The sequence below is a fragment of the Syngnathus leptorhynchus genome, chromosome 9 (genome assembly GCF_054491065.1).
Source record: "Syngnathus leptorhynchus isolate UIUO chromosome 9, UIUO_Slep, whole genome shotgun sequence".
Classification (NCBI taxonomy): domain Eukaryota; kingdom Metazoa; phylum Chordata; class Actinopteri; order Syngnathiformes; family Syngnathidae; genus Syngnathus; species Syngnathus leptorhynchus.
Window position 1 is genome coordinate 12,404,626 of NC_141203.1, and position 23,195 is coordinate 12,427,820.

Sequence of the window (23,195 nt, forward strand, 5' to 3'; positions counted from 1 at the left end):
GGTAACTTTGTCATTGTTTGTCAAATGTGTCCTCCTAGAAATGACCCGCCATGCAACCCCACCCACCCCTCCCTCCTACCTTGCATTGTGGAGTACAAAGTGTTTGGTTGGGAAACCTCGGAGTTTACCTTCTAGTCGGCCCTTTAAAGCCAAACGCTGACGGGAAAGACTGAGCACATACCTGTGGAATGTAAGTACAAATTGTTCTTGAAAAAATTGTGCTTTATTTTGAATGTAGCTCTGTTGGCTAATAGTTTGACAAATCTTAATAACAGGAATATTGCTTGGTTGCAGTTTTTCTTTCATCATGTTTGTTTTTTTTGACTCATTTGGAATGATGCTCATTTCATGGATGGGCTCTTCCTCAATGACAAAAACACGTCACTTATTTGTGTGCGTGTGTTTCTTTCCTGCTTTGAAGACTATTTTCAAATAATGCTGAATGTCGGAATGTTGCGCAACTAAATATCAACTCATTCGCTGCCATTGACAACGATAGAAGTCCAAGTCAAATGTTGATGCCTGGCCGTGTTAAAAAAAAAAAAAAGCAATATAAGAGAAAATGTGAAGAATACTACGACGTGTATAAAAGTAAAACGCACTACTACAGAATATTATCAACCTAATCTTTGAAAATGTTGAAAATCAATGTTTAAACAATGCCAAATTTTAAGCAACTAGATGTAAACAAAAGGCTGCGACTTTGTTTTTTTCTATGCGTGTGTGCATATGTATTAAATGCGTGCGTTTGTGTAATCTCCTGAGGAAATGGAAGCAGAAGTCAACTTTGTCCGGCTTTTAAGGAAAATGACTATTTAAAGTTCACATCATGTCAAATGATAATTATTATAAATATTTTTTGTAATTCGGATAATATTTGAATGAATGTGCTTTTTTTTTAAAAAAAAAACCCATCAGTTTATAGAATTCTTCTCTTTTTTTCCAAATGCATGTGAGTCAGACCAGTGTTGGTCCATCGTGCGGTTACACGGTTTCCGTGACGATTGATGAGGCCATCGGCTTCTACTTAAGAGTCCGATTTGGGACTGGGACCCTCACTCGGGCTATTTTGAAGCGGTCGCCATGGTGGCTTGAAAGCCGTACGCTGTCCCACGGTGTCAGAAGCTTCTCCAACCCGTAGCCATGTCAACCATCTTGGCCTTGATGATGCTAGCCGTAGAGTTAGCTCACGGACGAAGATTTGCGCTTCCGTCGTTGCCTATGAAGGGTGAGCTGCCTCCCAAATGAAAATGTCACTTTTTGCCTTATTTTGAATCTGAAAAAAAAAATGCAATTCGTCTGTTCAACTGGAAAAAAAATAAAGTACATTAACTATCTGTGCTTTTTATCGTCATTAGCATGAATAAGTATTGTTTTGACTCGACATTGCGTAATGTCTGTCTGACCTTGATTGTTGTTCTTTCTACCAGATGGCTGCCTGACGGTGGCACCCGAGTTGGAGCTCTTTCGTAGGGAGGGAGAGGCGGTAAGCGTGTCTTTTCCCATCTTCCTGAGGGCCCTCGATGTTCGCCACATCACACCGCCGGCCGCCGCCTTCCGCATTGCCAAGGGCAACCTTACCCACGACGGCGACAGAGGCCGACGCCTCGGCTTGGATTTATGGCTCTTTCCAGCTCAGCCGTCTGACTCGGGCGAGTACACGTGCACCTTCAGGTAACAAATCAAAAGTAAATATTGTCCAAATATTGTTTTGTCAAGTCACAACAAAAATGTTCAAAATCCCACTAAATGGAAAAAAATTAAAATCATCACATTTGGGGAAAAACACGGAATCAAAAATTACCGAATGTCACAAATACTACCAGAATAAAAATGTATGTTAGAATCATGTTGAAAACGCTCTTGAAATCTTAATATCACTCCAAATTGTTCCAACCCACTTCACATTCTGTTTTGTTGCTGTTGTTGCCACGAAGGAACGCCACATACTGCATACGCGGCAGCGTGACGTTACGAGTGTACAACACGTCGGCGGTGGACGTGGACAACCTGTCGTTCGAGTACGACGCCACGCTTGGAGAAAACGTCACCCTCAAATGTCCCATTAGGAAACATTCCTCCCACAAGCATGTCCAATGGTTCAAGGTGAGAGTAGCTATTCAACTCAACAGGCCTGATTGTGGTTCAATAAAATGCTTCAAACAAATGTCATGTCCTTCTATAAAGGTATATGTCAACAATATTTCATGTAAACAATTAAAACAAAAAGACTTGACTAGGTTTGCAATTTTTTGACAGGGTGCTGTCAGCCTCCAGGCCCACAGGTGGCGCTCCTCCCAAAGAGATGCGGGAAAACTGCGGATCCCAGAGGTGCGGCATTCTGACGGCGGTTTGTACACGTGCCGACTGAGCATGCAGGTGGAGAGCAGCGAGTTCCCAATCACTCGCACCATCCGACTCCTCGTCAAAGGTGCCTTCATGTCGTACGGACGTAAACAACTTGCAAAGTTGTCTTCAAAATCTTAGCAAAAGGAAAAAATCCTCCAAAAAACAACTGCACATTTTCAGAACCCTTGCCATAAGTCTGTCCTTTGTCCATCTTTCAGAACCCCAGTTAGCCACACCATCAATGCCGCCACTGATCATCTCGCCATCTAACGGGAGTGTCCACCTGGCCTCACACGGTGACTCATTGACTTTGTCTAGAAGATCACCAAATGTTAATAAAGGGGAAAAAAAATAATAAAAGGCTGAAAATGTTCACAAGCAAGCAATACTATGTAAATAGAAATAAAATAAGTAAGCATAATGGAGTCATTGTTATCCTCAGCATTCCACAAGTTATTGAATGTTGCAGGTTCAGGTCTGGAGATCAAGTGCACGGTGCTGACGACGTGTCAGTCCAGTCCCTGGACAGCTGTGTGGTGGTCTGCGGACGGCGTCCAGGTAGACGCGTCACGCCTCCACGGACGAGCTCTGCAGACCGGGAGAAGGTAGCCGCTCGTTTCCTCACCTCAACCTTGTCTTGCGAAATGTGCTTTTGGTCACAAAATGGCTGTCGCCGTCCGTGCAGGGAAACCCGGGTGGCTCCGGGTTGCCTGGTGGAAGTGGGGCTTCTCATCATGTCAATGACAGAAGAAGAGGAAGGGGTCCCGCTAACGTGTATCACTCAAAATCAGGACGGGAGACGGGAAGTGACTGTCACGCTCCATGTGGAAGGTGAGTCACATCACACGCGAGAATCTGGTTTCAATGTATTCTTTGAAGTCAGAGCCAGGCTTTTAATTTGAGATGAAAGTTTGACCCAAGGTTTGTCCCCAACCCCAAACAGATTCAAGCATGACGTGGCTGGTGGTGGCCTGTGTGTCCACTTCCTGTTTCCTGGTGGTGCTCTCTGTCTTCCTCTACGCTTTGCTCATCAAGCCCAAACTCAAGAAGAAGACCAAGAAGAACGCCGATTACTTTCTAGCGCGCCAGGACAGCGTCTGCTAGTGGATTTTCTTTGGGTAACAGATGGCATGGCAGGCGGCAACGCACCAGACTTGAAAGTTGGCTCACACGTGCACACATTTATGACTGATTTCCTCTCATTTTTCACCTTTTCAGGCTAAATAAAACCAACAAATGCAAAGTCAGATTTATTTGTTATGAATATAACATCGAAGACATGGAAATGTGGATGTATGGTGGATGTTTAGAATGAAAATAAGAAAAACACAAACAGAATATTGTAATCCAAATATTTTAAAAGGTAAAAAATATTTGAACACTAACCTAATAAAATGTAATTCAGCAATAAATAAATGAAAACCAGATTCAATCAGCAATAATCAAATACATAATCAAGAACAAGTACGTGAACTAAAGTATGATCCGCAAAATATAAATAAAAGAATGAATCAGCAAAAAAATAACTAAAAAGAAAGAGTAAACCATTAAAAAAAATCTGTATATTTTTAAAAGCTACATATAAAGTTAGCAGTCTGGACAGAATGAAAGAAATTTAAATCACAAAATCTGCACTCCAAGATGTCAGAAAATCAAAAAATATTTTAAAAATTCACCAGTTAAATAAAAATAGAACGGAAGTACTGTGGCCACAAGATGGCGCCAGAGGAAGAGGCCTGCATAAAATAAAGCACGCCTGTGGAATGTATTCACTTGCCAGGACCTGAATTGTGTGTGTGTGTGTGTGTGTGTGTGTGTGTGTGTGTGTGTGTGTGTGTGTGTGTGTGTGTGTGTGTGTGTGTGTGTGTGTGTGTGTGTGTGTGTGTGTGTGTGTGAGCCAGAAGCAATTGCTCAACTTACGAGAAGTTGCAACATTTGTCTTTATTCAGAACGTGAAAGGGCTCTCGACAAAGAAGACGCGCATTCGATTCCTCTGCCACCAGATGAATGACATGAGGCCTCTGTCATGTGACCAAAGGAGGCCGACCACCACCAAATCATTACCACCACCACACGGGTGAGTTTTATCCCGCCGTCTGTTCAACTTCCTGGGCGGCCCAGATGTCACCCGGGGAGTTGAAGGGTCAACGCATGTTGCCAGGGCTTTCACTTCTTATTTTATTTAGATATACTGCATGTTTCTACACTAGACAATGACAAGTCTAAACTGGAAGTGTTGCTGTATTCTGTTGTAGGATTTAAAAAAAAAAAAAAAAAAAAGATATGGTTTGATTTTTAAATAAAACTCAGTCATTTGAATCGTACGTGAAAAAGAATGACTTTTTCTGGTGAATGTGTTCACACAGGAAGTAGTGCTAATAGTAATAGGATGTGTTTTTTCAAAATAAAAGTCACCCCAAATGCTAATTATTGACAAGTTGCTTTGGATTGAAAAATGACACCTGAAAAAAAAAAAGTTACAAGTTGTATTCAAAGTAGTGTCCTGTTGAATTTCAGAAAAAGCCATCCAAAACGTAATTGTTGATTTCCCACTATGCCACGTGCTCATTTAGCTAACTCGGCCTCTTTTATTGCTTTATGACTTGAAAGGAAAAACCACAAGTAGGTGAGGCCTGATCATGGGAGTAATTAAAATTAATGACAAGAATTGTTGTTCAAGCAAGTGAGTCATATTTGACTTGTGTGGACAAATGACTGACTCATACTTTTATAAAACGCTAACAGACAAATGACCAATGAAGCTTCCACAAAGTTACTTGTGCTAACATTGACTGCTACTTCGAGTTGTTCAAAATTTCCTCCTCTTTGACCGAGGCCTGAAGAACTAACGAGCAAAGTAGAAAAAACAACATTAAACCAACAAAACAAATCAAAAAGGCCGAAAACTGGTCAAACTGGTTCACCTTTGGCTGGTTAGCAAACGAACAAATGGTCCAACAAACCCTGTTGACCTGATCGACTGGGTGACTAAATCATTCTAATTTCAAAAATGATGGTTCTGATGGAGGGATGAACAAATGAAACAAAACAGACCGAACTTAACTCACGAACGCGTAAACGCTTGTTTGATGAAGGTCTTTTTACGACGGCCCCGCTTTTCTCTCTCTCTCCCACACATCCGCACGATCTGGCCTGCTTCCATGCGGTTAAACAGAAGCCTTGCGTAATCCTTTTGGGCGGTCGTTGCATCAAATCCGTGTCTGAAGCTTCTTTGCCGATTGCTCATGTGGGTGGCGGCGCCGGCCGCTTCAGGACGAGACACGTTGTCCTCTCCTCCGCTGCTGTTTGCCAACATTGTGCTGTAGCTGTCCGTCCTTCATGTTGTTTCAGTCATGTGCGTCCATGTGTGGAGCCTGCTGCTGCTGCTGCTGCTGCTGTTGACGGTGCCAAGCGTCTCCGGGACTCACGCAGTTTCGGGTGAGTAGCGGTGCCGGAACGCTGGCTGTCTTGAGATTACCCGGTGGGAAAGTCCGAAATGGGTCAAAGTGTTTATCTACTAAACCTTCATGTTTGTTCTGGAATATCCTGGAAAAGATTGATTTTTGTGTCACTAAAATGAGTTAGTTAAGAGGAAAAGTACTCGTTTGCTGCGGTGAGACTGAGTCAAGTGTGGAAAAAGTTTTGGGTGGAATTTGGCTCATATCCTCTTGGCTAAAATCCCAACAAATACAGCTCAGAATGTCTCACGAGGACGGACAGCCGAGAAATAACACGAGCCTAGCTCCTTCTCGCTTAACAAACTAAGCAAGCGACATTTGTGAAAAAAGCTAACTGCGGACATTTTGTTTTTGTCAGACGAGTGCAAGGACTACAAGGTTCAGTTTGAGCGCGTGTTCTCAGTGCCGGGAGACGTGGCCATGATCAACTGCACGCTGGCGTCTCCCGACGTCTTCAATTTGTCGGCGGCGTCTTACCGGGTCCAATGGTACCGCCTGGAGACGGGACGAGCGCTCCGCGACGTCGGCCGTCGCGTCCTCATCCGGGGGGAGACCTTGTGGTTGCTCAATGTCACCATGGAGCATGACGGACATTACCAGTGTGTGCTCAGGTAATTGTGGAATTTATTTGGATTCGACACAAATCTCAATTGATTTGGATCGATTGAATTCATTGGCCATCGATTTTCCGTGACGATGAATTCAATGGTCCGCTCCTTCTTCCAGGACGAGCGCGTCGGGCTGCTTCAAGCAGTCCACCAGGTTGGTGGTGGAGCATCGGCTTCGAGGCGAATGCGGCCGTCCGCGCAAAGCCTCTCAGGTCCTCACCGTCGGCGTGACCGACACGCTCTCCTGTCCAATCAGAGACGTCCTCAAAGCGCTTCAAAGCTACGGCATCGCCGCCTCCGTCACATGGTACAGAGTGAGTCTCGCCTTGGTCTTGTTGTCATGGAAACCGCGTGCTCATATTTCTCTTGCAGTTTCTGTGTCCTAATGCGTGTCATGGTGCGTATCAGGGCTGCGACTTGATCGAGGACGGCTTTGACGGACACGTTTACCGCGACCAAGCGCGGCTGAAAATTAAAGGCGTGGACGGCCGCAACAACCAGCTGTACACGTGCACGCTGAACTTTAACCTGGGCGGCGTGGCGGCATCCATGTCGGAGACCATCGAGGCTTGGGTACAAGGTGGGCGAGTCCCTCGCATCGTCACAAGGGGGCGACAGAGAGTAGCACACGTGATGAAGCAGCACTCGTTGCCTCCCGCCAAACTATTGGAGATGTCTGGTGTTGTGTTGCAGAGGATTACTGCTTCCAGCCTCAAGTGCTAGAGCCGGCCAATGATCTTGTCACGGCGGCCGCAGGTGAGCAGTCCAGAATGGAAATTGAGCAAACAGGTCAGCTGCTAACGCGGCCAAGCGTTTTGTATTCAGGGTCTCGTTTGACGCGAAAATGTCAAGTATTTGTGCCGTGCATTGGCACCGTTCCCGACGACCCTATGATGGACGTTTTTTGGTTGGACGACGTCGACTTCATTTCCAGCAACAACTCAGAAAGGATCTTCGCTTCGGAAGCACGGTGACGACATTCATTTCTTTTAGAAGATGAATCGGAGGTTCTACTTTTAGATCTCTTTTGGAACTGCTTTATTATTTTGGGAGGTTCCAAATATAAATAATCATCTGTACACAGCACAGTTGTCAAGCCCTAAAGTGCTTTTTTTTTTTTTTTAACCATACAGATTTTTTTTTTCAGGAGGATGTCTACAGTACCAAAAGTACCGGAATAATCAAAAATGCTGACTTGTACCATGCATCCTTCTTTGTTTTTGTTTTGATGGGTTGTCTCTTTTGTCCGTTTCAACTTCCTGTTTTAATTTCCCGTGTTCCAGCGTGTGGCGTGCGAGTATCCCCCGCAAAGGTGTTTGGCTGGAGAGCGTGCTGACCATTTCCTCCCTGGAGGAGGCCGACTTCCTGGTCAACTACACGTGTCGAGTGTACAGCGCACGAGGTTTTCCTCAGGCCCACTTTGTCGTGATGCCTCGAGGTAAATCTCGTCACGCTCTGACGGCCGCCGTCTTGTTCCTTCCCGTGTTTTGACTTCCTGCGGGTTACAGAAGCGGACTTCGCGGTCGCTGTCGGCTGCGTGCTGGGCGGCGTGGCGGCGCTGGCGGCCATCGCCTTGACGGTGTACTGCCGATTCAAGATTGACATTGTGCTGTTTTTGCGCAGCTCCTTCCCAGTCTTGTATACAAACAAAGGTAAGAAAGTTCTCTTTTTGAATGCGAGCACGCCAAACGATTTGATTTGTTGCCCTTGGTCAGAAAACGACGCTAAGCGGTATGACGCTTACGTGATGGCCTACTACCCGCTCAGCTGCCAGCTGGACGTTAGCCACGGAGTGCTAACCTTTGCGCTTGACATTCTCCCGCAAGTGTTGGAAAAAGCTTGCGGCTACAAACTTTTCATAGCCGGACGGGACTCCCTGCCAGGACAAGGTTGATTTCCTTTTTTTCTATTTTTCCTTCATTCACTTCCACGTGTCTTAGTGAGCGCGCGAGTAAGCTAGCGTGCTCTGTTGTGCTCCCCCCGTAGCCATGGTGGACTCTGTGCACGACAACATCCTGGCCAGCCGCAGACTCCTCCTACTCTACGGCGCCTCGCCCTTCACCTGCACTCATCGTCACCACAAACACACTAACGTCAACTACAAGAACCCTAACAACAACAACAACAACAACCTGGGCGAGGAGCTCCGTTTGGACCCGCGATGTCAACACGAGTGTACGGTGGCCATGCATCAAGCGCTCATGGAGGGAACCCTCAAGGTCAGCTCCGCAATTCACACACAAAGCACTTTTGTTTTCTTTTTTATTGTTATGTTTTGTTTTGCAGGTGGTGCTGGTGGAGCTGGAGGAGGTCAGCTCAGCCCAGCTAGCTCTCTTCCCGGAGTCGCTGCGTCACTTGCGGAGGAAACAGGGCGCCGTGCGCTGGTGGAAGAACCACCGCCGGCAACAGCAGTCCAAACTCAAGTGTTGGACCACCTCCACCGGGAAGTCCTCCCCATCCAGGACCGCTACGTGGGACCGCAAGGAAGTACACTCGCCTGGTTTGCTCTCTCCGTCATCCAGGTTCTGGAAGGAGATCCGCTATCACATGCCCGTGAGGGCCAAGACAGTAGCGGCCCCTGAAAGGACCACTCTCTTGAAGGTGTAGCCACTCAATTGATACTTTTTGCTACTAGGACACCACAATGCTCAAACACGAGTGGAGCAGAACCCGAAAGCCTTTGCAGAACGATAGTACCCCCTTGTGGAGAATTCATTTCGTTTTCTGGAGTCTATGGAATAAAATGAAGTCAAAACACGAATCTTTGAATAGGTCTTTTCTTCCGATACTTTATGATGAGGATTCTTATGATGACATTTGGATTTGAACAGTATTTTTCAGGTCATTTAATGCCAAAAGATGATCCTCGATTGTTTCTCGATGATGCTCAGTGAACACATCTGTACTTCGACACTGAGTGAGAAACGAAAGACCTGTACAGCAGTTCAAATACCAAGAGGTTTTCTTTCTGCACTATCGATACAAAAACCAAGTGAGGTTTGGTGGCCTGTTTTTGTGGTGTGTGTGTTTCTTTTTCTGAGGGTGGAAGACCGTTGAAGGAAAAACCCAGGGTGTCATCATGTGAAAACAGGATGTGCAGGTAAGAGGCGAGTAGAAGTCACAGCAACGACTCACTGGTAAGTTGACACTTAGCGCATCAATTCCGTTTCTTTTGTAGCACTGAATAAGAAACCGGAGTCGGGGTGGCCTTCAAGAATCAACATCAGCATTTGACCAAACAAAAGCGAGATTCTTTTGCGGACTGTGATTTTGTGCGTGTTTTGCCTTCTGACTTGTGTCGACACTTTTCACTTCCCTCGCTGGTAGTGTTTCTTCAAGAATAGTGTGGAAAGCAGTAATGGCTCGTCTGCCTGCGCTAGCCGTATTGCTCGCTGCGGCCAACGCACTCGGTGAGTACGCCGAGATTCCTCCAGTTGTATTTTTATTCTTTGTTTTACAATTCAATTGTTTACTTTGAAGAAAATCAGCCACTTTTATCCTTAACCCTTTTATCACAAACAAGAAAGAAATCAAATGAAAAGAAAATGAATTTAGTACAACCACTCTTAACCATATGGGTAGAGTTTCAATTGGATTCCAACTGATGTTTTGGCAAGGCCACAATTTGGTGGAGGTAACCAGGTCAAATATTTACGGTAAGTGTCCTTTTTTTTTTTTTTTTAGGTCAGTGTGTCACCTAATTGAGGTCAAGTCAGGTCCTACTTCTTAAACCCGCAAAAGACGCATTACATGGTTATGTGTTGAAATGTAGAGTTACTTTTGAATTCAGATTACTATGGATGTGTGTGTACTTCCTTTACAGGCCACAAGGGGTCGCCAGACACCTACTATGTCAGCGCAGGCCGCCTCCTTCTGCTCCAGTGTCCCATCGTGGGTGAAAACGTCACATGGGCGCGAGAAGAGGCGATGGCGGGGACGATGCCATCTCTGCCCCCTGGCGTGGAAGTCATCGACGACCTTCTCTACTTTCTGCCCGTGCAGATGTCCCATAATGGCACTTACAGTTGCGAGAGCACGTAAGGAAACACGCCGAGTGTGGTAGACGTCTGGAGATGGCGTCTTGGCTTGAGTGTTTGTGTGCTGTGCTGTGAAGGGTCCAAAGCAGAAGCGTCAAGATTGACTTTTACGTGTCGGTGTCCGATGGACTTTGTCCTCCTGTGGCTGAAGTGAGGCGCATCCCTGTGGGGGTCACGCAGAGCCTCCCCTGCAAGCTGGACCAGGTCCTACCACGCAACCGCACGAGTAACATACGGTGGCTGAGGGTAGGGTGCCTCGCCGGGCTCCACTTGCTCACCAAATGACTAACTAGCTTGTTCAAAATGGCGCAGGATTGCCGCCCGCTGGAGCGAGAGGGCGCAACTATCAGCCGACGCGACGGCGGCTTGAGGCTGCGCAAGGCCACGGAGGAGGACGCCGCCACGTACACTTGCCTGGTGGACATCGGCCTCCGTGGCAGGAAGTACACGTGGGCACGAAGCGTCCAGCTGGACGTGAACAACGGTGGGCCAATGTTATTCTTCTTGAAATGAATCCATCTTTCAAAACCTTCCATTTGTTTTGGATGCAGAGTCGGCACAGACAGTTCTCAGCGAGCCCGAGGTGATCCAACAACAGGAGCAAGTGCTCGCGGTAGAGATGGGTGAGTTGTCGATTCGTCGTCAGCTCCACGAGAATATCAACTCGATGAGTTTGCCGATGTGTCGTTAGGCGCGCGTGTGCAGCTGAAGTGCTCGGCCTGGCTGGGCTACAGTCTAAATGAGGAGACCACGATGTACTGGATCGTAAACGGCACTTTTGCCGACGAGGACCCGGAGCTCCACGAGACGTTCCGCTTGTGAGTTTGTGGTTATTGACCATTCAAATCTGCACGCATACGTAAATAGTCCGCTCCCCTCCCCCCCGCAGCACGTCAAACCGAGGCCGCGTGTTTGGCGAGTCCACCCTGACCATTTCCAGAGTTCTTCCTCGTTTCCTCAATGTGGTCATTCGCTGTCGTATCCAGAGCCCCGTGATGGTGAAAGATTCCCAAGTGCAGCTCAGAGAAGGTCATGCACTAACCATTTCTTCATATCTTATCCTATTTATTTCAATATTGTTGACATATTTCATCTGTACCACACCTCCAAATATGTCTTACTTCATGTCTCCCACCAGCCAATCACAGCCGGTTCTACACTGGCGTGGCAGTGGGCGTGGCCACCCCGCTTCTTCTTCTACTTGTGGTCTTCCTGTTGCTCCTTTTCAGGATGGACGTCGTGTTGGCATACAGGAGGCTGCACGGATATTTTCTTACTCCTCGAGGTGACACGCAGTCACATGTTAGTTAGTTAGTTAGTTAGTTAGTTAGTTAGTTAGTTAGTTAGTTAGTTAGTTAGTTAGTTAGTTAGTTAGTTAGTTAGTTAGTTAGTTACTAACTAACTGTTTACGTCGTAGATCAACTCAATAACAGACAAGGAGCAAAATGAACTGTTTGAATTATTGGACTTGCTGATAAATGGCAGGTAGCTTGCTCGCTATTTTAATCGTGGCCTTTTTTAAAATAACAAAATAAATATGCTGTTGTAGCCTACCGCCAAACAAAATGAGCATCAATAAGACCACACATGGACAAAATCACCAACATAGTTAGCTAAGTGGCGAATTGACTCACGCTGGGGTGTGCAGATACCGAGCGGGTCCCGTACGACGCCTTGGTGAGTGTGGTCCCCGCCGATACCAGCTCAAGCGTGGCGTCTGACTTCGCCCTCCGTACGCTGCCCGGCCGGCTGGAGGAACGCCACGGCTTCCGCCTCTTCATCACAGGCCGGGATGACATCCCGGGAGAAGGTATAAGTCCGTCCAACCCACCAGTACGTAAATGGTGTTTCTTTTCAAATGTTCTTCACGCGGCAGCAAAACACGATGCCGTGGCGGCCACTTTGCGGAGATGCCGCCGGCTGATCATCGTGGTGGTGTCGGCGAAGGAGGAAGAACAACAGGAATGGCGGCCCTTCGGCCTTGGGGAGCGGCAGCTGAGCTATGAGCAGAAGCTGGGCCTGCACGACGCTTTGATGCACGATACGTCCCCGGTCATCCTGTTGGAAATTGGTAACGGATTGACCGGCGAACTAACTATGCTAAGTGTCCCACCCGGCCGGTATATTACCAAACAAGCCTTCTTTTTTTTTTTTCTCATACGGTTCTTCTCCCAGATGGTCCGCCGGACTATGGGCGCTTGCCGCAGTCTCTAGGCTACATCAAGAGGAGGCAGGGAGCACTAGCGTGGAATTCAAACCGACACAACAGACGCTTCTGGAAAAAGCTCAGGTTGCTCATGTCGGAAGTGCCAGCCGGCAGGAGAGCGTATCAAGATCACATCTTGTGATTCTGTCGTTAGGGTGGAGCCAAATGATTCCACCGCAGCATTTCCCATCATCTCGTGACATCACGTAGCACTTGAGACAGGGGGGGGGGGCACTTTAACCATACACTGCTCGTAAATTCCGATAAAAAAAAAAAGAAATCGTTTTTAGTTATAATTCCACACCCCAGAGACCCAACTATTGAATGGAAGCAATTGAAAAACCATTGAAATGGGCTGAGTGCATTGTAGTCATGTGACCACTTGGACTGGATGTGGGTGTGTGCGTGTGCGAGAAGATGGCTATAAAAGATCTTTTAGAAGAAGAGCAAAGTCACTGTGTGAACATTCCTCCAAGCGGTAAGAGACATATTTGACTGTATTTGACTTTTTGGGAAATACATGTTTCTTTTTAGGATCATTGGAATTTTGTGCCCATATTTATTCAATAAAGTTTTCAAAAATGATATTCATGTTTTAATGCTGTTTTCGGGTCAGGTTTGAATCCATTTTTGGATTTCACTTGTTACAATGATGGCATTTAGAAAACAATTCACTTTTACTACCATTTTTTTTATGATATGTTTTGAGCCATTTTAAATTTTAAATGTCCCTTTTGCATTTTCATTTTGAAGGCATTTGAGGTCATTTCAAATGTTCATTTGGCCTCATTCCATTTGAGTTTGTCTTTAATCCTTATCAATCAGAGCGGAAGCAACAAAAGTGAGTTAAGACATCCTGTTGCTGTGAGCCGATGGTCTTTCTCGCATGTTCTACCCTACCATTTGTGGCTCAAAAGATTTCTTCTCTTTTAGTTGGAGATGGATTTCTTCCCGCTCCTCCTGATGGTGACCGCACTTGACTCTTCTGGTAAGTATACTGTGCAAATATTTAGAAATGACATTGCATTCATTCGACAGAGGTCAAAGAGCGTCACCATAAGCTTGAGCACATTCTTTGTACGCTTTCTTCAGCCACACGTGAGCTCTCGTGCAGAGACTTTGACGTGGAGGACTACGTCCTCATAGAAGGCCAATCCTTCCATTTTGTTCCGTACATCCTGGAGGACTCCGAGGTGCCCTTGGAAAAGTTCACGTGGTTCCGAAATTCTTCAGCCCGAGAGCGTGTCGTGGTCCCGTCTGGTGAGAAGGAGAGGATTCACCACCACGCCGGCGCGCTCTTCCTCTTGAACGTCACCGCGGAGGACTCGGGTTTCTACACGGCTCGGTGAGGGAGGGAAGATTCCGGTCCACTCGTTCTGCTTTCCGTTACTTTGAGGCCTCGTTTCTCCTTTCAGCCAAAACATCACCGGCGAGGCGTGCGAGAACTATTACGTGAATATCACCGTCTTGGAAGAGGGTCGAGCTGGCAAGGAGCACTTCTACGGAGCTGTGTTTGGTTCCGGAAGGAACAAACATGTGGTGTGTCCTGACCCGGTGGCCCAAATCTGCACGAGGCTGGGCGGAGCCTTTAGCTGGTACAAGGTGACCATTTGCTCTTTAAAATATGAATTCACTTTTGATTTATTTATTGTTTTTATTCATTTCCTTTTTTTTTTTTTTTTAAATGGACTTTTGCAGTCTCTGAATAGAAGAAATTTGAAATTTTGCGCTTGTGATTTTCTCCAGAACGACACTCTGCTTACTGGTCGGCGATCAAATGCCATGTGGCTACACAACTTCACGGTGGAAGACCAAGGCGTGTACACGTGCGTGTGCACGTGGACTCACGAGAACCACCAGTACACCTCGTCAGGCTCCAGGGAGGTCGCAACCAAAAGTGAGTTCACACCCACAATGGCGCAAATCATATCAAACCCTCGAATTGCTTACCTCTTGAAAAAAATCCAGCGCAATGTTTTGTGTTTGCGTGAGCTCTGAAAAGACTTTTTTGGACTCACAGATTCGTTCTCCTCCAATTTGTTCATCTTGGCGCCCACAAAGAACATCAGCACCCATGAAGGTAAAAAAAATCGAATCAAAATCATCAAATATTCCAAGAAAAACACCAAAGAAACTCAAGGAGACAATATTTTACATTCCTGACCGTTTTTTTTTTTTTTTGGTGTATCTATTTTGCAGAGGATGTGATAAATCCATCAAACTGATGGCTTCTACTTTCTTATGTTTTGTATCACGGTGTGATCTTAAACAGCTTCCTGTTTCCTGTCGAGCTGCTTTTACTTCATGACACCAAGTGATTTCAAATGTGGAAACTTGTACAACGTATCTACTTGAATTGTTCCAATAAACATGGACTGTTTTTAACTGGCTTGTGGTGGTCCAGGCGTAGAACTGCGGCTCAACTGTTCTGTGTTCTGCGGAACCAACATAAATCCGAAATGCTCGGCTCGATGGCAAGTCGGCGAGAACAATGACGAGCGCGACGGCTACATTCACAGCATGAACGTGTACGTTCTTTATTTTTTTTGGGTGACGGCCACATTTCATGTTGCTTTGAGGGTCCCCGACCATGCCAGCGAAGAATTGACTCGCTGTGTGTTTCCCTCAGCCGCATCTCCTCGCCTTCCCAGAGCACGGTTGCCACGGCGATCCTTACCATCGCCAAAGTATCTTCCAAAGATTTCCGAACAAATTTCAAATGCATCGGCAGCGACGGCTTCTTGACCAGGGAGCGCTTCTTCACACTGAGCTCTAGAGGTCAGTGAAGGCATCGGCGCTTCATTGAAAGCTCAGCCCTCACTTAAAAAGTCCAATTGTGCTTCAGATACATTCACTCCAGTGTGGCTCGCTGGAGTGTGTGTTGTGTTATTGTGTGTGTCTGCTGTCATCCTGGTCAAAGTCTTCACTGTGGACATCACGCTGCTCTTAAGACCTTACTTGCCCGTGGCTGGCTGCAACAAAGGTAAACTTATTTTAAAAAAATTAATAAAATGCCAGACCTATGTGCACACTTTTTTTTTTTTTTTTTTTGTAGATTCCAAGAAGTACGACGCGTATGTCGTGTTGGAAACGCCGCCGGCTCGGCGACGACAGAATGAAGGAGTACAGTACCCCGAGAGGCCACTAGAGGACGCCAACAAGCACATGTTGGCTTTTGTGGAGCAGCTGGTGTCGGTCCTGGAAAACTCTTGTCGATATCGCCTCTTCGTGCAGCACAGAGACAACTTGCCAGGAGGAGGTGGATAGAAAGAAAAAAAAATGGCAAACCGTCATAACCCATGACAAACCCTAACTTCAAACCATACCCACGTTGTATCAGCCCACATCGCGCAGGTTCAGGAGAGCATCGAGCAGAGTCGCAGGCTGATATTGGTTCTCGCCCCATGTTCGGAATCATCCGATCAGCAGATCGATTCCTCCCCTCGCCTCAGCACGGCAGGCTTCGATTGGCAGGTGCGACATTGACCCGAGCCATGTCTTCAGAAAAAAAAACAACCCTTCACTTCCAATTTGTCTTGTCAGGTGGCTCTACACCACGTTCTCACCCAACCCAATATGGCCGTCATCCTCATTCAGGTGGGCCGAGCGGGGGATTACGCCCACCTTCCCCCGACCCTGCGCTATCTGATTGCCAAGAACGCCCCCCTCAAGTGGTCGCCCGAGTCACACGGCACCGCCACGCGCCGCTCGCGCTTCTGGAAGAATGTTCGCTACCTCATGCCCGTCACGCCCGTCACTCGTCCACCACAATTTGGCCTAAAGGAGGTAAAGGCTACAAAGGAAAATGATGGGGGGAAGTTAGCGCCGTAGTTTCCATTTTCCCCACAAGAGGGAGACAAAGTTTACTTTGTGATATGTTTGAGGCGTCCCTTTTATTTCAAATCCTATGTTGACACCATAACGTTTGATTAAACAAGCAGTCCCACCCAGCGAAATATCCGGAGGAAACCTACACAATCACGGGGAGAAGAAAGCCGAAGCAGTAATCATTTGTGAACCGTGAGGCGGACATGCAAAGCCGTGTGTGGCCTCTTCCTTCTTTCAATTCATTTCGTTGATTTCTCACTCATCGTTACACACGCAGTTTCGGCAGAAATTGGACATTTTCGACTTTTTCAAGTAAACTCTTTACTATACATGCTCATTTCAAAATAGAAAGCCTTGCATTTTCAAGCCGAGTCAAAAAAAGGATGAGAAAGATTTGTCTGTCCATACATGCTGTACGTCTGTGTGTGTGTGTCCCCATGTGACCTTTACCCCTACTCACCCGGGCGCTGTGTGTGTGTGTGTGTGTGTGTGTGTGTGTGTGTGTGTGTGCGTGCGTGACGGTGGCACACTCCCATTAAAAGGGAAGGAGTGTGTGTCTATGTGTGTGGGGGTTAGCTTAGTATGTTTAGCTCGGCAGCTGGGATCTGCTCCTTGCTTTTGTCCCCGTTGACCTTTGTGACCTGACACTCACTCCGTGCACACACGCACTTGTGCGCGCACACGCACGTTTACACGTGTACACTTTTGCTCGCATGCGCCATCAGGCTCAGTGGGGAACATCTATCAGGACTTAATTAGTGTGTGTGTGTTTTGGGGGGTTGGGAGGGGTCATTGAGGACTTCTGAAGACACAAAAGGCTGGCCTTTGGCCTGCGCTGCCCTTCAGGGTCATTTAAGGATGGCGGCAGAACACACACACACACACACACACACACACACACACACACACACACACACACACACACACACACTAACATACGAGGTCCCTGATTTTGAATTTGCATGGGGGGGGGGGGTTCTAATAACGTGTGTGATACAATCATAAAAAAAATTCTAAAAGCAGTGACAGTGCATTTTGGGGGTCGTCGCAGAAGGTTCCGGCGAGCGGGACACCTGTTCAGCAAGCAGATGGTCCGCACGCCGCACGCTCCCTGAGGAGAGAACCTGTCAGCTGAGCCCCAATTAAAGGGTCGCTCCAAGATGGAGGGGCAGGGAGGGGGGGGGGGGGGGGGGGTGCAGGTGTGTGCATAAAAAAAATGCTGTTTATGCATCTTTCTGTGTGCAGGTTAACTTTTGAAGTCTCCTTGACTTGGCTGCCCACTTCAATATGGTAAAAGCAAAACAACACTCTACAAAGGGAGCCTTTTACAAATATACACACACATATTATATATACACATGTGTGTGTGTATCCAGCTGCCCACCAAAGACCCTCTTTGTGCATGCCTCCCCCCCCTTTGGGAGTGTATTAAATGGGGGAGGAGACAAAAAATAGAGGCGGGGGGGGGGTGATGTTAGTGGAGATGGTCCACAGAGTAGAGGGCACACATCAAGGTGGTCTGCCGCTAAGGAAGGACATTCCTACTCTTGCTCCAGTGGACTTTTGTCATTGTGGGAAATTGTACTTCTGGAGAACAAGGTTTTGGGAGGTCCTTCTGTGAGGTGAGGCTCTTGTTCTTTTTTTTGGGGGAAATGATCACAAGTATGGCAAAAGTCTTGTATAGTTTCTTTTGTGTGTCATGTACAATCAGAGCACAGTATTTTCTGTGTAACGTGCGACGAAACAAAATTCAACAAATCAAGAAAGGAGGACAATAATTGTTAAAAATGATAATAATCAAATAAATTCAAAAAAATATTATAATCATCAAATAAAAAGGTTTGCTAGAAATTTGGCAGGAATTGGCATTGTTAAAAGTATTTGCACACGTTTGGGACGAAATAAATGAATGTTTCTAAAACGTGTACATGTCATCAAAAATCTATGGCATCTATATTGAATTAAGCATCTATGAATAAAATAAAACCTTTCATTGACACGTATTGAACATTTTTCAAGCCAGTTCATGAATGATCTGCTTAACTTGATGAAAAATATGAATAAGCTGTCAGACAACATCAGAATTTTCACTTGTCAAAATATTAGGAACAGCTCTGGGTACGTTACTCACGAGAAGATTTCGGCAACCAGAGGTGAAAGTGAGTGCACACACTGGTGACCTCCATCTATGTGGGTTGGGGGGGGGGGGGGGGCACCACCAGTTGCGGCATGCTTTCAAAGTGTGTCCTCAGTAGGCATCTGTTGCCCCCCCCCCCCTCCCGCTCTGCATCGCCTTTGTACCATCATCCCCCCCCCCCCCCACACACACACACACATCCGACTGGACCCACAGCACCCCCCACCTCCCCTCCAGCCGGTCCCTGGCAGCTGCCCAGCAGGCACCCGAGCGCCGTGTGGAGACTTTTCCAGGCCTCGGGGGAGGATGGGGGGCAAACGCCCCCGAGGGAGGTCAGTGCTTGAGGAGGCATCTGCTCACTGTGGAGGCATGAGGTGCAGAGACAGAGACGACATATTGCTCAGCAGATGAGTTCTTTTGCATACATTCAAAAAAAAAAAAAAACTTTTGCATATCAACAGTGTGCCTCAGATGGAGATGGAACTTGCAAGATTTCATTCCATCTTGCAGCTGACAATCGTGTGTGTGTGTGTGTGTGTGTGTGACACAAACAGTGGGGGAGGTTTAAAAAAAAAAAAAAAAAAAGTCTCCGTCTGTGGGGATGGTCCAGAACAATAGTTTGTGTCGCAGAAGGACAGATTGTCTGGCAGCTGCTTTGCTCAAAAGGTGCAAGCCAGACATACTTAAAACACACACACACACACAATGAGTCATAAATGTTACAACAACTTAAGTGGATACAAACAGGTTTTGAAATTCAACAAGGATTAAGGTTTCAAATAGGGTTGCAAATTCAGGTTTTAAACTAGGGTTAGGGTTTCAAAAAGAGTATTTTCAAAGAGTCCGTTTTTCCAAATGGAATTCGGGTTTCAAGTTACATCTGAATGAACTTTTACTTGTTTTTTTGAAGACTTTCGACAAAAAGCTCCCGCTTAATCGAGTCGGCTCGCCAACGCCCGGGTCTGGATGTGTGAGGTGGCTTCATGGGCCTGAGGGACCATGTGGAGGATGGGACAGGCCACATCCTCAGCCCGGGGCTGGATCTGGACTACCTCCATGTGGACGGCCCCGGCGGCTCGAAAGACGGCGGGACGGTTTCGTCCGCAGCCGCGTCGGCTTCCGCAGACTCTGGCCTTAGCGACAGCACCAATAGTTTGGATAGCAGCGGTGCTAGCTTCAGTAGTTTCTTCTCTGAAGAGAGCGGGGATAGCGAAGATGAGCGCCACCACAACGCTTGCACCCGGGCGGAAACCCAGGCGGAGAACCACTGTCGCACCAAAGTGGACTTTGCTCTAAAGCTGGGCTACTCAGAAGAACTGGTGTTGCTGGTGCTGAAGAAACTGGGCCCGGCTGCACTTATCAACGACATCCTAGGGGAACTGGTCAAACTGGGAACCAAGATGGATCCGGCGGGGCCGCCGAGAGGCGGATCTCTTTCGTCCTCTTCCGAGTACTCGTCTTCCTCCTCGATCGATTCTTGCAGGTTGCTGCGTTCCAACAAACTCCTGGAGGACAAAGACAACTTTCGGCCTGTCGTGGTGGACGGGAGTAACGTGGCCATGAGGTGAGATCGGCTTTGATCACGAGGTCCTTTTGAAATCATTGACCTCCATGTCCTCCTTCAGTCACGGCAACAAGGAGGTGTTCTCCTGCCAAGGAATCCAGCTGGCGGTTGATTGGTTCTTAGAGCGAGGACACAGTGACATCACGGTTTTTGTCCCCGCCTGGAGGAAGGAGCAATCCCGTCCGGATGCTCTCATCACGGACCAGGATGTCCTGAGGCAACTGGAGAAAGACAAGATTCTGGTTTTCACGCCATCCCGTCGCGTGCAGGGACGGCGGGTGGTCTGCTACGACGACCGCTTCATCCTCAAATTGGCCTACGAGTCCGACGGCATCATCGTCTCCAACGACAACTACCGCGACCTGGCCAACGAGAAGCCGGAATGGAAGAAGTTCATCGACGAGCGTCTTCTGATGTACTCCTTTGTCAACGACAAGTAAATGCTTTTTTTTTTTTTTGTGTGCACTGTCACATCTCGGAGATTGTTGGTTTTTTAATTTTTTTAATCTCGCATCTACTTTCGTTAGATTCATGCCACCGGACGACCCTCTCGGACGCCACGGACCGAGCTTGGAGAACTTCCTGAGGAAGCGAGCTGTCATTCCAGAACACAGAAAGCAGCCGTGTCCTTACGGTACAAAATGATTTTCATCTTAGGCAGACAAAGTCAGATGTTGATTTCATTTCTTGCTTGAAATCCACACTTTTCTTTCTTAGGTAAGAAGTGTACGTATGGTCACAAGTGCAAGTTCTACCACCCAGAACGAGGCAGTCAGCCGCAGCGTTCCGTAGCTGACGAGCTCCGGGCCAGCGCCAAAATGTCCTCTGCCTCATCCAAAGGCCAGAAGGAAGACACCTTCACAGACCAGAACCAGACATCATCCGAGTCCGGACGGGGAACTCCAAAGAAAGGATCCAGGTCCCTCACAGAGCTCCTGGAGGACCATCTCAGAGTGCAATCCAAAGTAGATGAACGCAGGGGAAGCCGTATCAATGTCCTTGGGCATTCTTCCGTAGCAGGGACATTGCCTTTCTCAGGAAATCAAGACGGATGGGATTATCCAAGATCCAAAGGAATGAGTCCAAGTTATTACCGATCCGAGTCTCCGGTGCTGGGCTACAAGACCTCACCCATCCCGAGTCTTCCTACTCCGGAGACTCCCGCGCACTTCTATCTGGAAGATTTTCAAGCCGGGCATCAACGATCCGACTGCGGCTCCAAGACGTTCTTCCCAGACCTGATTTTGGATGACAGGCCAATGTGCCACCATTTCCACCATCACCCCTGCCAAAATCAGTACAACAGACCCCTGAACCCAACTCCACCCGGTCTGAGCCAGAACACTTCACAAGTGGATTTTCATGCGCAAGAAAGTCCTTTCCAGTCGCGCTCCACTCATCTGCCACTTCTGAGAAGATACCCAGGAGAATGTCACGCTGGTACGCTTCATCCCTTCCAAACATCCACCTTCTCTCAGCGCTCCATTCTGCCGAGTTCCCTTTGGCAAGAGGAGCGACTCCAGGATTCGAGAAGCTATCGCCGAGCTTCACAGTTTGCCGTCGATGGGAATCCTTCTGAGCGACATCAAATGAACTGGGAGCGGCGCTACCAACAGCCCGCCAGACCACGTTACGATCTCTTCCCAATCCAGAATCCAGCTTCAGAGAACATCTGGTCCTCTCCGTCGCCACAGACGTCCTTTCTTGAGCCTCTGGTGCAGTCAGAGTCTTCTTCTGTGCGGCGGGAGAGGGTGTTCCTGAACCTCTGTGGTATCTTCCCCACGGATTTGGTAAGGGTGGTGATGAGTCGGAACCCCGGGGTGATTGATGCGCAGGAGCTGGCTGCTGCCATATTGTTGGAGAAAACTCAGGGGAGTTCTTGACCAGTTCTTGTTGTCTAGGCTTGATCAAAGAATACGTTTTAGGGCAAATATCTCGCTTGGGGGCAGTTTCGAGGAAAAATGTGGAATTCTGTGGGAAAGTTTCTTGGTCCATGGCAAGCTTTCTGAGTTTCCAGTTCCAGGACTGTGAAAACACCCACCAATACATAAATATGCTATACTAGCACTTAAGATGGGAATTTCTGCCGTTTACATTTTTTATGGTTTGTGAGTCGAGGCTTTTAAGGGTAACAGTGCATTCCTAAGTTATTTATTTCAAATATTTTAAGTTATTTATATTATCGGTATTATGATTTGGGCACTTTTGGTTGTTGTGGTCTTGCTTTTTTTTTTTTTTCCAGGCAATCATATCAGGGTATTTTATAACACAGCCTACCTCGGACTATTTGTGTGTGACTGTCAGGTTATTTTTCATCAGTGTAGACTTTCTCTCGGAAAAGGGAAGTGAAACTCAGAACACCAAGAAAAATAAGAAATTCCTCAAAACTCCCACACCTGATTGGCTCATGGCATTTTTATTAGAATTTGTCTTTTTTCAGCAGAAACTTTGGCTTTATTTAAAAATCATGCTGTGGATGTCCTTGAAAGAAATTGATTGACTTTTCTCAATGGTTACACTTCCTGGAATTCTTTAGTTTTTGCTACTTCCCTTAAATGGTTTAATAAAAAGTTTAGAGTTCAGAAGCAAAGTTTTTTATTCTGGGGTGAAGTCGCTAGTTCCGAAGAAATTCTTTTGCTATTTTGTGGTTGGTAGGTCAGATTTACCTGAAATGTAGTCTTTTCATGAGCTTGTCAGTATTTCAAATGGGCCTTCTTTCTTCTTGAAGCACTTCTAGCTGTCTCACGTGAAATTGGTAACAATTCTGGTTCCTACCTCTTTGTTGATACAAATTGTATCCGGTAACTGTATTTATATGAGAATATATAAGACGTCTTTGTGTATTTCTGACAAACAATTGTGTTTCTTTTTCCAGTCAATATTCCGAATCACTACTTTTTCTATGATGTTCAGCTCGGTGACTTATTATACGCAGTAAAATGATTGTAAAATGTTTGAAACATCAAACTGAAACATTAAGAAATGGGGACCAAGGTTGAAAGACAAGA

General features: G+C 46.8%; 5 protein-coding genes and 1 long non-coding RNA gene across 8 annotated transcripts; 5 read left to right on the forward strand and 1 right to left on the reverse strand.

The window, feature by feature from the left end:
* The first annotated feature begins 72 nt into the window (after positions 1-72).
* On the forward strand, positions 73-4,416 carry LOC147051296 (interleukin-1 receptor type 2-like). Of its 2 annotated transcripts, XM_085920972.1 has the most exons (9): positions 73-1,228; positions 1,431-1,674; positions 1,938-2,106; positions 2,260-2,431; positions 2,568-2,645; positions 2,819-2,954; positions 3,035-3,180; positions 3,293-3,467; positions 4,299-4,416. In XM_085920972.1, exons 1-8 carry the CDS (start codon positions 1,144-1,146, stop codon positions 3,451-3,453), a joined length of 1,191 nt encoding a protein of 396 aa, XP_085777098.1. In that variant the 5' UTR covers positions 73-1,143; the 3' UTR covers positions 3,454-3,467; positions 4,299-4,416. The 2 variants fall into 2 exon arrangements, with proteins under 2 accessions (XP_085777098.1, XP_085777097.1); XM_085920971.1 differs by lacking the exon at positions 4,299-4,416 and having other exon boundaries at positions 3,293-4,139.
* Positions 232-2,879, reverse strand: LOC147051297 (uncharacterized). Its single transcript, XR_015067298.1, has 3 exons — positions 1,902-2,879; positions 1,407-1,668; positions 232-1,276 (listed from the first exon to the last, which is right to left on the reverse strand). It is a non-coding gene; the product is annotated as an uncharacterized LOC147051297 (long non-coding RNA).
* On the forward strand, positions 4,301-9,176 carry LOC147051298 (interleukin-1 receptor-like 2). The gene is made up of 12 exons (XM_085920966.1): positions 4,301-4,426; positions 5,701-5,787; positions 6,166-6,418; positions 6,534-6,729; positions 6,824-6,995; positions 7,109-7,171; positions 7,241-7,385; positions 7,699-7,853; positions 7,924-8,067; positions 8,131-8,304; positions 8,402-8,634; positions 8,702-9,176. The coding sequence occupies exons 2-12, from the start codon at positions 5,703-5,705 to the stop codon at positions 9,020-9,022; spliced, it is 1,941 nt and encodes a 646-aa protein (XP_085777092.1). The 5' UTR covers positions 4,301-4,426; positions 5,701-5,702; the 3' UTR covers positions 9,023-9,176.
* Positions 9,177-9,336: 160 nt separating this feature from the next.
* Positions 9,337-13,275, forward strand: il1rl2 (interleukin 1 receptor-like 2). Of its 2 annotated transcripts, XM_085920970.1 has the most exons (11): positions 9,337-9,825; positions 10,239-10,452; positions 10,530-10,698; positions 10,765-10,936; positions 11,004-11,075; positions 11,144-11,270; positions 11,342-11,481; positions 11,591-11,737; positions 12,101-12,262; positions 12,329-12,523; positions 12,628-13,262. In XM_085920970.1, exons 1-11 carry the CDS (start codon positions 9,774-9,776, stop codon positions 12,798-12,800), a joined length of 1,623 nt encoding a protein of 540 aa, XP_085777096.1. In that variant the 5' UTR covers positions 9,337-9,773; the 3' UTR covers positions 12,801-13,262. The 2 variants fall into 2 exon arrangements, with proteins under 2 accessions (XP_085777096.1, XP_085777095.1); XM_085920969.1 differs by having other exon boundaries at positions 12,101-12,523; positions 12,628-13,275.
* Positions 13,276-13,474: 199 nt separating this feature from the next.
* On the forward strand, positions 13,475-16,994 carry il1rl1 (interleukin 1 receptor-like 1). The gene is made up of 11 exons (XM_085920967.1): positions 13,475-13,646; positions 13,751-14,003; positions 14,074-14,260; positions 14,405-14,555; positions 14,679-14,738; positions 15,063-15,186; positions 15,288-15,436; positions 15,504-15,641; positions 15,714-15,917; positions 15,999-16,132; positions 16,202-16,994. Exons 1-11 carry the CDS (start codon positions 13,598-13,600, stop codon positions 16,487-16,489), a joined length of 1,737 nt encoding a protein of 578 aa, XP_085777093.1. The 5' UTR covers positions 13,475-13,597; the 3' UTR covers positions 16,490-16,994.
* A 2,612-nt stretch (positions 16,995-19,606) lies between these two features.
* Positions 19,607-23,194, forward strand: LOC147051301 (putative ribonuclease ZC3H12C). Its single transcript, XM_085919847.1, has 4 exons — positions 19,607-20,187; positions 20,249-20,623; positions 20,715-20,821; positions 20,905-23,194. The coding sequence occupies exons 1-4, from the start codon at positions 19,607-19,609 to the stop codon at positions 22,068-22,070; spliced, it is 2,229 nt and encodes a 742-aa protein (XP_085775973.1). The 3' UTR covers positions 22,071-23,194.
* The last annotated feature ends 1 nt before the right edge of the window (position 23,195 follows it).